At 38.0% G+C, this 16,169-nt stretch overlaps 1 protein-coding gene across 1 annotated transcript in view; it reads right to left on the minus strand.

Moving 5' to 3' along the window:
* Positions 1–336: 336 nt before the first annotated feature.
* The window catches only part of SH3YL1 (SH3 and SYLF domain containing 1), a gene marked incomplete at its 5' end in the record, with an annotated part of 36,076 nt that continues 20,243 nt past the window's right edge, over positions 337–16,169 (minus strand). Inside the window, one exon of the mRNA XM_010162094.1 lies at positions 337–536. Coding sequence (XP_010160396.1) covers positions 337–536 — 200 coding nt within the window. The remainder of the gene's footprint in view (positions 537–16,169) is intronic.

A 16,169-nucleotide genomic window follows, 5' to 3' on the forward strand; every position in this document is an offset into this window, starting at 1 on the left:
TATTTTTTCAGTATGTCTAGTTTTAAATTGTTTGCGTTTTTCCCTCATGTAAAAAGTAAATCCATATAGCAAGACAGAAATGAAACTACACACAAATTGGAGTGTTTTTTATAGGTAGGGCAACTTACTCAAGCCCAAAGCTTCATCATAAATTGACTATCACCTCCTGTTTATTTAAGAAATAAGTTAAGGGGAAAGATAAAGTCATTTAATGCATTTCAATTTTGTGTTAGAATAGTCTTGATCAAGAATCTCATTTTAATAAAATCTGAAAAGTTAAAATATATTTTTTCAGTGTAAATATATTACTGCTTCAACATTTTCTTCTATACAAATTCAGTTGTTACTTATGGAAACATAATTGGCTGGAAAGATGCCAGTTTGTCCTCCTATTCTTCCTTCCCACCAGTCAAACTGGGAATCTGTTTTGGTTGTGACTGTGATTTTGTCTCCAGCTTTGAAAGTCAAGTCACCCGGTTGTTGTCCATCGAATGAATAAAGTGCTGTCACTTCTACTGGATTACTCCAAGAGTTACCTGAAGTGAAAGAAATTAAATAAAAAGGAAATTACTAAACTGTACATACAGTAAATCCTTAAATACAATATTCTTAAATGAGAGCAGAAAACAGTGACAAAGACACTAACACAGAATCACAGAATTGCCTAGATTGGACAAGACCTTTAAGATCATCGAGTCCAATCATTGGGGAAGAGAAAGGAATTATTTTGATTGAGGAAATCCTAACAAAACCCACAAAAGTAAAAAATGCTTTGACTTTTTACTCCTAGTTTTAACTGAAGAATAGTAAGTTATTACAAAGGCTACAAATTCTTATACTTCAAGCTGCTAACCATATGTTTCCATCACCTAAATATTCAAATAGATAATCATTCAAGAAGACTTAGAGTTACCATATATTCATAAGTATAAAAATTTGTTAATATACTTAGAAAAAGTATATAGTTGTTCTCGCAAGACAGGCTGAAAGTGCTAAGAGTGACAGTGAGAGCTGCTTTTCATTACTGCGGTGGGTTGACCATGGCTGGATGCCAGGTGCCCACCAAAGCCCACTCTATCACTCCCCCTCCTCAACTGGACAGGGGAGAGAAAATATAACAAAAGGCTCCTGGGTCAAGATAAGGACAGAGAGAGATCACTCATCAATTACTGGAACAGGCAAAACAGTCTCAACTTGGGGAAATTAGTTTATTACCAAGCAACTCAGAGTAAGATAATCAGAAATAAAATCAAATCTTAAAAAACCTTAATACCCCCACCCCTCCCTTCTTCCTGAGCTTGACTTCACTCCCAATTTCTTTTCCTCCTCCACCCTGGTGGCACAAGGGGACAGGGAATGGGGGTCGGGGTCAGTTCACTACACATTTTCTCTGTCACTCCTCTACCCTCAGGGGGAGGACTCCTCCCTGCTCCACTGTGGGGTCCCTCTCATGGGAAACAGTCCTCCATGAACTTCTCCAATATGAGTCCCTCCCATGGGCTACAGTTCTTCACAAACTTCTTCAGTGTGAGTCCATTCCATGGGGTGCAGTCCTTCAGGAACAGACTGCTCCAGCGTGGGTCCCCCATGGAGTCACAAGTCCTGCCAGCAAACCTGCTCCAGTGTGGGTTCCTCTCTCCACAGGTCCTGCCAGAAGCCTACTCCAGCACAGGCGTCACAGCCTCCTTTGGGCATCCACCTGCTCCAGTGTGGGGTCCTCCAAAGGCTCCACCATAGAACAGCATGGATTTCACCACAGGCTTCAGAGAAATCTCTGCTCCAGTGCCTGGAACACCTCCTCTCGGTCCTTCTTCACTGACCTTGGTGTCTGCAGGGTTTCTTCTCTCACATATTCTCACTCCTCTCTTAAGGCTGCTGTTGTGCAGCAGTTTTTTCCCCTTCTTATATATGTTATCACAGAGGTGCTACCACTGTTGCTGATGGGCTTGGCCTTGGCCAGTGGTGGGTCTGTCTTGGAGCTGGCTAGCATTGGCTCTGTTGGACATGGGGGAAGCAGCTTCTCACAGAAGCCACCCCTATGGTCCCCCACTACCAAAACTTGCCACGTAAACCCAATACAATTACATTCAATGGAAGAACTGTCACTACTACTTTAATATGCTGATTACATTCAAAGGAAGAACTGTCACTACTACTTTAATATGCTGGACTTGTAGCAATGGCAGCAGGTAGTAGTTAACCTCCTCCATGGCTGGTTGAACTATTATAATTAAGAGTAAGACTATAATTCCTCTTACACAAGCTATTGAGTATACAGAAATTGGTTCACTAAAAGTAGGAAGAAAAATGAGAGGAAACTACACACAAATTAAAGCATGAAAAGGTAGAACAGAAGAAGTGTATGTGAGATATTAAAGTGTAGGAGTGTATTTGATGTACCAAAATCATGCCTCCAATCATTGTTCTGTCATATGAACAAGACTGTTTTATGCATTTCCCTTCTGACTTTTTGCCTTGTGAATGTGTATCTTTCCAAACATGCAGAAACCTCAAAGCACTACAGCTGATTATGAACACTGATTTCTGAGTCCTTGCGTCATCTGCTACCTGCTATAATTTAAAAGCATTTCCCAGCTTTATTCCTGTCAGCTACTTAATAAAAATTCCTTCTTAATTTTCCCTAACAGCTCTTCCCCATGCTATAGTTTCATTTTATTTCTCACAAAGATTCTGATCTCTATGCTTTACTTCCGTATTTTTATAGCATAAACCAGATAAAAATGTATATTTATTGCCTCCAGATTGCAGCATCCCATGCCTCATACTTATATGGATCATTCTAACAAATAGGTATCTTAAATTGAATGCACTGTTATGAAATCTACCACATATATTATAAGGGGGAACTATTTCATGTTCTTGTTTCCTGATTTTAGTTTTACATAAAATGGTTTTCAATAAAATTGTTATAGTCAACATGAAGATCAATAAATATATATATATATATACTGAAACCACATTTGCAGCTCACACAAGATGGTGCTACAGTGCTACATACAGCATGTGATACTGAAATCATTGAGATTTATGAGTATGCACACTGGAATAAAAACAAATTACATTGTGGAAAATCCTTAATTAATGGTGTCTGACTACACACAGCACACTTCTACAAGCACAATGGTCAAACCAGAAATATAGAAATTTTGGCCGAAGATCAATGAGTGCAGCAGCCAGCATGCATATTCGATAATCATACATGGGTATGGAGTATGTTGGATAACAAACTTCTCCGACCACAATATCCTTTCATTTTTATTCATCTTTACATACTATAATGACTTGAACTTTTTGCTAAGGACTACTGGTGGGGATTAAGGACTGGATGAGGTACAAACTAGAGTGAATTTATGGCCTCTTGGGTGTGCTGCGGTACCAGCCCCAGAACAAACGAAAGAGTGATAAAATGATCTTTAATTAGAGCACATTCATGGCAGAATTAAAGCATTCTCTAGAAAGCTGCTATAGAACAGATACAGCGGCTACATTTATATTAATTGGTTGAAGAGTACCAGAGCCTTTCTTTGAGGTCAACTAGCCTAGACTAGCATACATATTAGTAAATGCTCACCATCTAGACAGGAGAGACACATAAAAACTACATACTGGTTTCTAGACTGGAGTAACACCTAAACCACATCAATTAATTATGTGAGAAAGTGCTAGGCGAGAATAATGCCAAGGAGCTTTCTAACACCACCACCAGATAGGTTATTAAGTTATAGTGTTTGGGCCCATGTCTTCACAGCTTAATTTAACAGTAGATGTAGCCACTAGCTTCACATTCTAATGTGAACTTATAAAATATTAGTAAACCCACACGCTGATTCTAAGACTGCTTTTAAGAGAAGAACAGCCATTTTACATAATTTTGGGTTCAGCTTATCATGCTTTCAAAAACTAAATCTGAGTTGGAAGACAGAATAGTATAGTCTAGCTGTGGGTCCCAAATCTAATTTTACTGGCATAGTTGTATATATCCCCTAGCCACTGAATGCCTGATGCTGAAGAGCTTGCAGAAGACTTATATAAAAACTGTACGGTGCTGCTTTTGGCCACTGACACAGCAGTAAAACTGAAATAAGTTTCATGTGCTTGGGGTTAGAGGTGAAATTGCTAAAAGATCACTTTGCAAAATTTGCTAATTGTCAGCAATTAGAGAGCTAGTATGATTTTGTGGGTCACCTGTGCACCTATACGATAGAAACTACAAATAAACTAATACAAACTATTACTCCTGGTTTTGGTTTCTCCAAACCATATAAAGGAGCTTGCAAAAAAGGAGTCCTGTAACTCAGTTGTCACTGCCAACAGGCCATCTGATCAAGGGTACTGATGATGGAAAGGGTAATCCTGTTGTTAACTGTCCATATATTATGCACTTTCTGCTAAATCTCTACTTTGGTAAATTGGCTGTGGGGCTGGTTTCTTCTGAAGCTGAAAGGTTGTAACATTGCTTCTACTGGGATGCAATACACCATATGAACATGTGATTGCCTAGGTAGATACATTTTTCCTATCTCACTCAATTTTTTTGTGCTACATTTTGAATACATGACTATAGCTTTTGTTATTTAAAAATCAATCTCAATGAGCAACACAGTCAACATACTAACTTCTACTTTCTCTCTACTTTGTAAAAAAGTAGAGAGAAGTAACTGGAACTGCCACACAAAATGTTAAAAGTCAGATGAGTTGCCAGCATCAGAGGTGACAGAAATTGTATAGTGCTGGCATAAAAGCTCCACCAAAAAGTGTCAGTTTACAGAAAAGCTGTAATAGAATTCTCATTGGTTAAATGGAGACCTAGAAAACCAAACAATCACATAAACCCTGTTTGTGCAGCAGAAGTAAGAAAAAAACAACAAACAGACCAAAGGACGGAAAACAACTAATGGATCTAGGCAGATGCAAACATCTATGCTTTTAAAAACAAATATATCAAGTATCAAAAAGGTCAACTATCACTAGTACAGTGTTCAGAGGCATTGAAAGCCTCAGGTATTGCTCAAAGGTTTAGGATGAGAACTGTAACTAACAATGAACAGAGAGAAATCTTAGTTCTTTACCAGTTATGGGACACTAGGCTTTTGTTTGGAAAGGATTAGTATTGAGTTTATAATTAAGAGTTCAGGAAAGAATCCAAAGCAGGTTGAAGAACTAGGTTAATTACAGGGTCCTGCAAATCTCTGAGTTAAAAATGGTAGTTGATACCATCAACAACGAAGAGTTTATCAAGATTTTAATGGCCACCATTAGTAAATGGTCTGGACAACACCACCTGCTAAGATACGATTGTGAGTGTAAACACTGTGTGTGTATACATATATTGATTATACTAAACTGCTGGAAGAATCTTTGCCCCAAATGATTATATTAAAAAGGAAGACTATTATCAGGCCCCAACTGGACATGTTAAAGAAGACGACAACCATTAGCTTGATTCAATCGCTTTACATGAGCAGCAAAGAAGGTGAACAGTATCCTGGGCTGCATTAGGCAAACTACTGCCAGCAGGTCAAGGGAGGAGATCCCCTTTACTCAGCACTGGTGAGGCCACACCTAGAGGCCAGCAAAGGGCCATGGAGATGATGAAGGGACTGGATCATCTATGCTATGAGGAAAGGCTGAGGGACCACTCAGCCTAGAGAAGAAAAGGCTCATCAATGTCTACGAATACCTGAAGGGAGGGTGGAAAGAGGATGGAACCAGGCACATTTCAGTGGTGCCCAATGATAGAAGCAGAGGCCATGGGCACAAACTGAAACACAGGAGGTGCTGTCTGAACATCAGGAAACACTTTTCACTGCAAGGGTGACTGATCACTGGTGAAGTTTCCATCCTTGGAGGTATTTAAAAGCCATCTGGACATGGCCTGGGGTAACTGGCTCTGGGTGGTCATGCTTGAGCATAGCAGTTGGACCGGATGATCTCTAGAGTCCCTTCCTAACCTCAACCATTCTGTGATTCAGTGAAAAACTTCAAATAAATTTTTGAAACAAAGTTACCTTGAAGTATAAAAGCAGCGTTAAAATTTGTAATTGAGGGGAGGTAAAGTTTGGACAGGAACAGCAGTAATCCAAACTCATTTTGACACCAGTGGAAGTCACCTTGCCAGCACCACCTCTGCCTAGGCCAGACAGCTCAGCCTCCCTGCCAGACATCATGACTAGCCTGTACCCAGCTAGGGCAGTGCCAGCATGGGGTGCACCTAGTAGGGACTCACATCTCTTTGTGCATATGTGACCTCGTGGTGGGGCTTTCTTGTCAACATACACAGCAGTGGGCTGTAGGGAACTGCATGAGCACACGTAACGCTGCATTACCGACATCTCCAACAAGAGATTTGTGCAAGTAGGAAAACCTGCACTGCCAGAATAGATTGTGTGTGCTCACAACCCATACTACCTGTGAGATAGGATGTAGGTAAAGCTTCATACACATAACACTTGATATGCATGCATGTCTGTAAGTGCAATTGAAACTTTGGAAATTGCATTTAGAAACCTCAAATGTTTAACAACTTTTTGTATTTGTCTAATACTGCAATTTATTTGCTGTGATGCTGATATTGATCATGAATGTACACTTCACAGATTACTAATTATCTGTCATTAGTGAATTACTAAAGAACTTTGATCTCAGTTTTTGTTTAAGCTACATGAACTGAGCAGTCTTTCCCTCTGACAGTACTTGCAAAAGTGTCTTCTCCCACAGCAAAGACTGGGGTTCAGGCTGAATGTCTCATGGCCATTGCTGAGCTTTAACTAATAATTATATTGAAAGAACTTACTTAAGTGCTGGTCTAGTAAGGAGGGCAAGGAGGCATTGTGATGATAAAGCTAGGCTCAGAGCAGGAATTCAAATATGTAATGAAAAGCTCAGCTCACTAGCAGTCCCACGAGAAGCTAGGATGGCTGTTCTTTTTTGCAAAACCAAATCAGTTTAGCCTAGGACTGACAGAGCAACTGGGCTACTGTTAGGGTTAAGGCTAAGATCAGAGTTTAATAAAATAAGGGGCTGAAGAGAAAGATTCATTGGTGGACAAGCAACATCAGGAACAAGATGAGGCATTAAATGGCAAGAGAAAGTATCTTACAGATATTTTGGACTTGTGCTCATCAAATGATAGAGCTAGATCTGGAAACTAAAACATAACACTGGATCCTTGCAGGACAGGTGAAGGACAGAGTAAGAGCCACAAATGTCTTATGGTTCATTCTGAGGTGGATACAAGTTACTGCATTACAAAGTCAGCTTTAAGGGTAGAACTAGAATTTGAGTATGGAATCCAGTCAGCAATAGTTATTCAGCTTCTGCACTCCCTGTCAGCAGAGGTTTGAACCTGTCCAGTTCTTACAGTGATAACTGCTGCTCCTCCTCCTTCATATTTTCAGATTTGAGGCTTATTGAGCTATATATTGGGTAGGATTTGGATAGGAACTGCAAGCACCAGTGAGACACATTTTCTACTGGATTCAGCACACTGTGCATTAGAATGTGGGAGGCAAGGGGTGGGCAAAGGAAATAGCATGTAGTAAATTCTGAAGGCATCGGGGTAATTACTAATGACAGGGATTGCTTCTGAATTAGTGCTAGGGCTCATGATAGTAGAAACTAAAGACCCAAAATTTTGACTTGAGGAATGCAGCAGCATTGGGCCACGATGATGCCTAAAGGCAGGCAGAAAAATGGCTTAAGTTTAGCTTTGAAATAGGTAAGTGAACCACTAAATTTGATCTGTAATATTCACAAGAATGGGATGAAAGCTGGATCTGCCAGGGAGTGCTTTTGGTTCTGTTTGAGCTCAAAGACATACTTAACCTGAGAGTCAGTGGAGGAATGCGGATGGCAAAGTGATAGGGCAGGAAATTAACTTCGAAGCAAGAACTGAATCTAGATGAGAGTAAAGCAATATTGAATTTGCAAAGGTCAGAGAGAAGGATGTTTCAACAATGGAATCATAACAGGACAAAAGCCTGAACAAAAGCGGAGACGGAAAGAAAAGGCTGCATCTTTGAAATGGTATTCAGAGAACAATCTATAGGACTCATTGCTCAGAAAGTGTGAACTTCTGAAGAAATTCAACTTGAAGATCACATGTGCTCTGCAGTGGTCAGCAACAGGCAGTTTCAGATTCTATTTGATTATTTTAGCTTGAATTCATAATTAATTAACAAAGGAGCAGCAGTTCTGAATTGTCTGCAGAAAATGTTATCCAGCAAATGAAAAGGGACAAAGGATAGCTTGTTGGGAAATCTTAACAGAAAAAGAGGGCTGATAAGGATATCTTCTCAGTGACCACTGGAAATATAGATGTAAAGGCAATTACAGACATAGCAATTGAATTCAGGGAGCACAAGTATTACCAAAGAAAATAAAAGATTACAATTGATCTATCTATGAAGTTAAAGAAGGACAGAATGCAATTTCTAACATGTCGTTATAAAGAGGTCACCAGCGACTTGGGAGTAACAGCTACATTTACATCAATGAATGGAGCAGTACCAAGGCCAACTGCCTGTCTGGCCCTGTCCATACTATTAAACTCCCTGTCTCCAAATCAAAGTACCTTCATTCATATTGCCTACTGGGGACACTATCTGGCACATGCTAACTTCCAGACTATTAAGGACAGCCACTACCCTTCCCAGATCAAGTCATACCACGAATCTGCTAACAATTTAATGGAATAAGTTATAAAGTTTCAGTGCCCAAGCACATTCCTTGGCAATGTTCAGTTTATAGTCAGAGACAATGGCTTGAACTGGGTGCAAGAGAAATTGTTTTTAAGAGGGTCCAGCATAGTACTGAAGAACTCCAAAACAAGATAAAAGATTAGGTAAGAGCAATATGGTCAACTATGGACTTTGTACTAATCAAGTAATTCACTACTAGTTTACATGTATTTTTTTTCTTTTGTTGACACTGGCCTTTGGCTGAAACCTTTCTTTCTTGGCATTTACCTTCCTCATGGTTTTATAGACAAAAACAATTTTTTTAAATCTTCAGACTGTTACACTAAAAATAACTTAGCTACCTCATATCAGTGACTCCTTACTCCACTCACTGTACTTACTTTATTCCACGTCTATGAAATTTTACCTAGTTTTTCTTGAAAATGAGTAAACAGAATATTACCATCAAGTAAGAGGCCTGTAAGTAACTGACTTCTCACACTCTACCATTGAACATAGAGCTTTTTTAGGTAGAAGGGGTGACAGAACTGAAGGAGCAGAGAACTCATTTTGTGGAGATCATGGATTTATTTCTGAATGTGAAAATAAATTAAAAAAAAAAATTGGGATGAATCAGCACAGGAGACTGACAGGACAGATTTTTTGATGAGAACATAGTCGGAAATGAAGAAATTGTCAAAGAAAAGATGGAACGGGAAGGACAGCAGAGAACACTGGAGAAACTGGAAGCCGCAGAAAGCTGAAGTAGAAGAACAGGAGAGGTATCAGTCATGTAGCAGAGCCACTCTTTTAACTGAAGGCTGAGTTGAACCAAAGCTGCAGAATAGGTGATAAAGCTAGACCACACAGAGCTAAGGGGTCAAATGCATTTAGAAGTTACAAAAACGAACAATGAAGATTGAGAGAAATAAAAATAAAGGGGATGTGTACATAATTTAAAGAAACTTCAATACAGAGAGACATAGATTTTGATTATGAATGGATGTATTCCAAATCCCAGAACTCTCAATCCCAAGCCATGTTAGAGTTCAACATAATGCAATATTGAACACAGATGTTACTCATTAGTTTGACGATCATTAATCCAACAAAAACTCATCAGTTCTACAAACCGTTTTAATATTAGTAGGTTTTGAAAGGAGAGAAGTCTATGTACAATAATGGAAACTGTTCCAACTTTACCCAAGACAAAGAAAGGAAGCTAGCAAACAGAAGACTAGAGGGATGCAAAGTTAGGAGCAAAAATAAAGATGTCTTTGTGATTAGTGCCTTTATCTGTCCCCTGACCATAAGAAGAAATACCAGCACATGAATTAAATGGTGCAGCTATTTCCAAGAGACTAAGGAAATAGGCCTTAGACTGACCTGTTGGTATTAATTTAGAAAACAGTTAAGAACAGCATTAACCAGGTTGAAGTCAAAGCACTAAGCATGTGTTGGACCACCAATATGGAGAGAGAAATTGGATAACGTTGTCTGATATAATGCTAAATCTTCAGCTCTTTTCTCCAAATAATTACAAAGCTGTAACTACTAATAGTCTCAGTGATACAGCACCCTTTTCAAGAACATGAGGAAAATCCAGTGTCTTAGTTATGTAGGATCAGTCATACTGTGGAGTATCTACCTTTTACTGTATCTAAATTTACCCTCTTGGTTTCTACTAGATTCTACATCTAATTCTGAACTATTATGTAAAACAGCAGCTATGAAAATAACTTATGAACATAAAGTTATGCCCTACAGAGATTTGATTTCTTAGGTGAACTGTTTCAGGGACAGTCAAAGAAGCACTGGAAAGGAACTGATATGGAGTGTATGGAAGAAAGATGTAAGGCTTAGTGCTGGATTTTTGATGAAACCACTAATTCCTACATGCCAGTTTCCTGTAAACTGTTCAGTCCTTTAAATTTAAGGATTTCATGCCTTATGTCACTACTACATCTTGTAATTTCTTTTAAGTAAGAGTTTTAAAACAAGAATGAATACTAGTTTAAATTCAAGATATGGGAATTAACAGTGGTTTTGATCATAGTAATTCTAATGATTCATACACTAATGAGTTAGAAAAAGAAACAACTGAAGACACTTTGCTGATATTCTAAAAGACAATCTTAGAAATAGTTCAGTTGTCAGAAAGCATGTGTGTATACAACTAAACTTGTCTCTTTAGAATCAAAACAATGGAAATGTAAAGAAATGAAGCTACAAAAGCACATAATTGTATGCTTATTACTAACTACATGCACACATACAACAAAAAATATTTTGTTACAACTAATTTGTCCACTCAGAGTTTAGAAAGCAATCAAAATGATGAAAACTGCAACAGAAAACAGTATTCTGTTATTGAAATAGAAAATATATGGCTTGCAATAGATGTGACTACCAGTTTGAATATCTCCTCAAATTTAAAAACCTCTTGCATATATTATGTAATTCCTTTGTTAAAAGGGACTGGTTGATTTACTTTCTATAATGTTAACAAAGAAAAAAAAATATTTCTACAGTGATGTTATAAAATATTGAAACAACATTGCCTCAAAATATCCACTTTATGGCCACATGCAACAATAAAAACATGATAGATAAACTATCTTATTTCATTTGACTTTTGGAAAATGAGGATCTTGGAGATGAAGACCTCATTAAGTATAGTTATATAGTTATACTTCAATGTTTTGTGGATGCCAAAGTCTAATGCAATTAATAATTCATGCTTTGATGATATTTGAATTCTGAGGCTTTACTAAGCCTCAGAACTATGAAGCCTTCAGAAACTATGTAAGTAGTTTCTAAAGATATTGTTTAGCTAACACGAACTTTGGCTCAAAGTTGGGGCTCAGACCCACAAAGGTGATGTTGAGTCCATGTTCACAGCTAGGCTGCACAAAAGTTAAGTCAGGTTACTGAATTACTTAGTTTACAATGTCATGATAAGCAGAAACAAAATATCTTATAATGTTAAGATTCACTTCCTGGGCACTTATTGGGCAATGTCTGTTCTCAGGCTTCATCATTCACTACAGCTGGTGACAGGCCTAAAGCAGCAGCATCTTTGGGAAGTGACAATTGGCCTGTATTTAAAGACTTAAGATGGAAGTGAGGTAAGGAAAGTCAGAGAAGCAATTGAAAGGAAGTGCCATACGAGTTATTACACAGAGAGAAAGATGGCAGTAAACTAAAAGATGTCATGGCTTTCTCCTCTCAAGACAAGATGAAATATCCACCAATGCGGGGTGGGGAAAAGAGTAAAGCAGAAGCATATTGTAGTATGTAAGACATTGGGACTCTCTGAAAAAAATTAACTTTTCAGGTCCTGGATGGTAACAAAATATTACCTGTACTAATGCCTACTTAGAAAAAAAGTCTGCATGCAAATCTCTTTCAGAAAGAAAAATAGTAGCCCAACTGTATCCTAAATACTAGAAATAATGAAAATAATTTCAGTTCTTGACTCACACCAGTATACAGATCAGTTATTTTTTCAACCTAATGTGCTTCATTTTCCATATTCTTCAATCACAACTCGGCCTTTAACCTAACAAGAAAGGGTTTTATCTCAGCTCATAGAGCAGAACAGACATACACCTACTTACAAATTTCATTTTACTTGTTTGTGAACAAATTACAAATCAAGTGTTTGTTCAGTCTTACAAGTGAAATCTCAAATGTCCTATCCACATTAGACTACTAATTTCCTTAATGGCCCTTTTAATTTTGTTTTTTAAATGTAGACTCACCTCAAAAAACCCTCAGCTTACACAAAACAACCACCTCAGATCTCACTGAACAGATGTTTGGGAAGGTCTAAATATGCACAGTAGATTTGACATTTTATATCTACAGGTACTAATCTGCTATAATCAGATATAAGCATAAATCTTTCTGTACAGATACTTGAAGTATGTCATATGCCACCATTGATCCAATTAATCTCCAATAATTCTCATCTGATCAAAGGTCAGGAGACACGATATTCAGCAAATCACGCTCAGAACAAATAATCTCTTGCCTTAGCTGTTGCTTTGCCACAAGAAAATGAGGATGGACTTTTTGGGGTAACTGAGCTTCACTGATGGTGCAGTAAAGCAGTACCCTTTAAATGCCCACAAAAATGCCTACCTGTGCTATCAGTTACACAAACCTGCTCTGAAGATGCACCAGCTGATTTGCTCTATTCTACAATCACTTACAGGCAAAGAAGTGTCCTATATCTAGAAGACCTGATGTCTGTTTTGTTACAGCAGCTGTAGATTTAAGGCAATTTCAAAACATTCAAGGTACCTTGGGTAATATCAAGGAAGGCCTGCATCATTGCAGGAACTACACTCTTTAATACCTCTCAGTACTAAATGTATACCCCAGTCCTGGAAAGGGGTACAAAACCAAATGTTAAGCCGTTTCCATCTCCTTGGGAAATGTCTCAGCAAACCCTATTTTCTCAATGAGTTGCAGAGCTAGACATTATGTATTATTCCAAGCAGGTACTTCACCCAGGTGTCCAGTGTTACAAAGCCCTCCAGCTGATTTCTGGAATAACTTAGTAACTGTGTTCTCCATTAACAAAGAAATGGTGCTGTAAAAAATTATTCCATGTTTAATAGCACAAAGTAAAGTTTTCCACAGATGTTCTGTACAAGGTATGCCACCCTGTTTTGCTGCAGAGCTGCAAAAGATAAGAAATTCATCATCAGCTGCAAATTTGTATGTATGGAATGGAGGTATTATACACACTTTTACAACAGACTCACAAAACCCAGAAAAAGGCTCAAGTATTTCTGACCTCTTCCACATAAGTTGGAAATGGACTGTTTCAAAGCAATTTCCATGTCACCAACTTGTGTCACTACTGAACAGTGTCATGTCTAGCAAACAAAACTAGTGATTTCATTGGTGGTTGAAACAGACCTGACTATATTTAAAGTTTAAGTTAGTGTGCAAATTAAGCTCACTCAGTATGAAACATATTTCACTGTTTTTGAGTTTCTGGTTTACTAGGGAACACGCTGGCTCATCATCTTCATCTGCTGATGGAATGCTTTCTATGTTTGTTTCAGCAAACTCAGCTTTTGCATTAAAGAAGTGCCTTTTTTGTCAAGCATCTGTGGATGTATTTGATATTTAGGATATAAAAAACCCACCTCCTGCTTGCAAGAGTCAATTCCGTAACAGTACTTTTGCTGATTACTTTTGGGATTTTTCTGCCTTTACAAAAAATATTTAAATTTTAATTCAAACTGAAATGGTCAAATAAACTACATCAATGTCAAGGGCTTTATTATGTTCAAGACTATATTAATGCAAATAATGCCTGTGCTGAAATCATACTGCAAAAGATGAGATGCAATGCTAAGCATAACCTTCATATTCTGAAAAGTACATTACAGTAATAAGAACTGAGCACTGTTTTATTCAGGTCAAACTGATGATTTAGGAATGATTTGCAGATCTTTAATTATGTTGACAAGCTTCTCCATGTTTCGTCTTTACACACCGAGTTAACATCTCAACCTGAATACACTGTCTTTGCACTTTGCTTCTCAAACCTCCGTACTGTCAGATCCAAAAATTCTGCTAATGTATTATTGGCACATCAGTTCGTTCACTTGATAAAAGTCAGCTTTTGCTCTAGTCCAGAAAAAAACCTACAGAAAGCCTGTTTTCAATGGGAAATAAAAATGAGCTTCACAGAATAAAAATCAGGTAAAAGTGGTTACTACTACCAGACAAAGGAATAAGACAGAAAAGTATTTTAGGTAAAGAACAGGAAAGCATGAGATAAAATCTTGCTAATTTAATCTTGCTAAGAATATATTTATATGAAAATGAGAAAGAAGTTTCAAGTCATTAAAAAAACCCAAAAGATTCAGGAACTGCTTTCTGTAAAAAATGCTGGTGAGTGTCTCCTATTTTAATACAAAGTCTACCACTTTCATTATAACATTTATATTACGTGAACACCTGCAATATATGGAAAACTCTTGTTAACTTTAGTTGGACTAAGGGGCTCAGGGGCTGTTGAAATCTATGCTAGCATTTACTTTTGCCACAATTACTTAGTCTCATTGCTGTTAGGTTACTCTACTACCAGTACAGCCATTAACTCTACCTATACCATGGGCTTCATCAGTTTATAACTTCAAAAGATATTTGACATGTTCCCCTCCTCTCCCAAATGGTGACCCAAGCAGTTGTACTTCCACTTACAGTATCCCATGGCACAATCACAGTGTAAACTGGTAGGAGAAAGGTAGATACTTCATCACAGAACAAATTCAGTAAGAGCTAGAAACAGCACAGACCCATGAAATAGAGCCTGAACTGATCAGTGCAAACTCTGCAACTTGCAACATCCACCCTCATGAAGATGAAACATCTTGGACTGCCACCATCACCCAACCCGTGTTCACATTATGCTGCCTAGGTTAGCACAGCCAGCCTTCACTGAATACTCATTGCATCAGCCTGGCCAAAAAGTACACAGTTATGATAAAATTCATGACATGAAACAGCAAACAGTTCTGCAATTTTCAGTTAAAATTTAGGAATGGTATTGACAGTACTCTTCATGCTTATATGAACATGATGCAATGCTACATATGCTTTTAGGTCAAGTGAAATATTGGACGTGTAGATGCTCCTTCAAAATAAAATGCTTATAGTAAATACATTTGTAAAAAAAAATATCCCTTAGTTCAAGTATCAGGACGTAATGGCTTGCGGACAGGATTCAGCTACTAACTCCAATTTGTCCAATGTGCAACAAAGGCAGATTTTTCCCTCAACAGTACCTCCAAAATTTCTCTGCTGCCCTATACACAACTGTACCACTAATCTCATTCTTCTTCATCCCTCTGTAGTAGTTGACAAATGGCAAAACCCATAGAAGGAGTAGGGAAGAGACAGTCTGAACCTTATGGGAGGGACAAATACACGAAATTGTGTACCAAAGCAAGTTCTTCCCCTTCTGTTTTTCCTTACAGAAGAGCTCTATCTTTTCTTATTTTTTTTACCTTTTTTTGGACTGCTTCCTTGCTAAATAGCACAGCAATGATGCCTCAATAAAATTCTTGCCAGACCTCCCCATGAACAGGTAAGAAGTTTCTTGAGACCCTATCTTTTTGTAGAAGTGAGAAGTGTCACACCATTTCTAGAAGTTATTTGTCATACTAAATTAGTTTATATTAGTGTTTGCCTTATTGATTTATTTTTGTAAGGCCTCCTATTTCTTATTCAGGAGTTGACAGTTTTCCCACAAAATGTGAGTCACCTTCTTGGTTCAATCAGCAACATCCATGTGGCTGATATGTATGATATAACACTGAACTAGCAGAGCCAAGGCAGATGCAGGTGCCTAGGTCCCTCCATGACAGAAAACCAAAACTTTTTGGGGAAACATGGCACTTAATTTTACTGCTTATGGAAAAATATATTTAAAGTGGCTCT

This window comes from Antrostomus carolinensis, unplaced genomic scaffold (genome assembly GCF_000700745.2).
Source record: "Antrostomus carolinensis isolate BGI_N321 unplaced genomic scaffold, ASM70074v2 scaffold3342, whole genome shotgun sequence".
Classification (NCBI taxonomy): domain Eukaryota; kingdom Metazoa; phylum Chordata; class Aves; order Caprimulgiformes; family Caprimulgidae; genus Antrostomus; species Antrostomus carolinensis.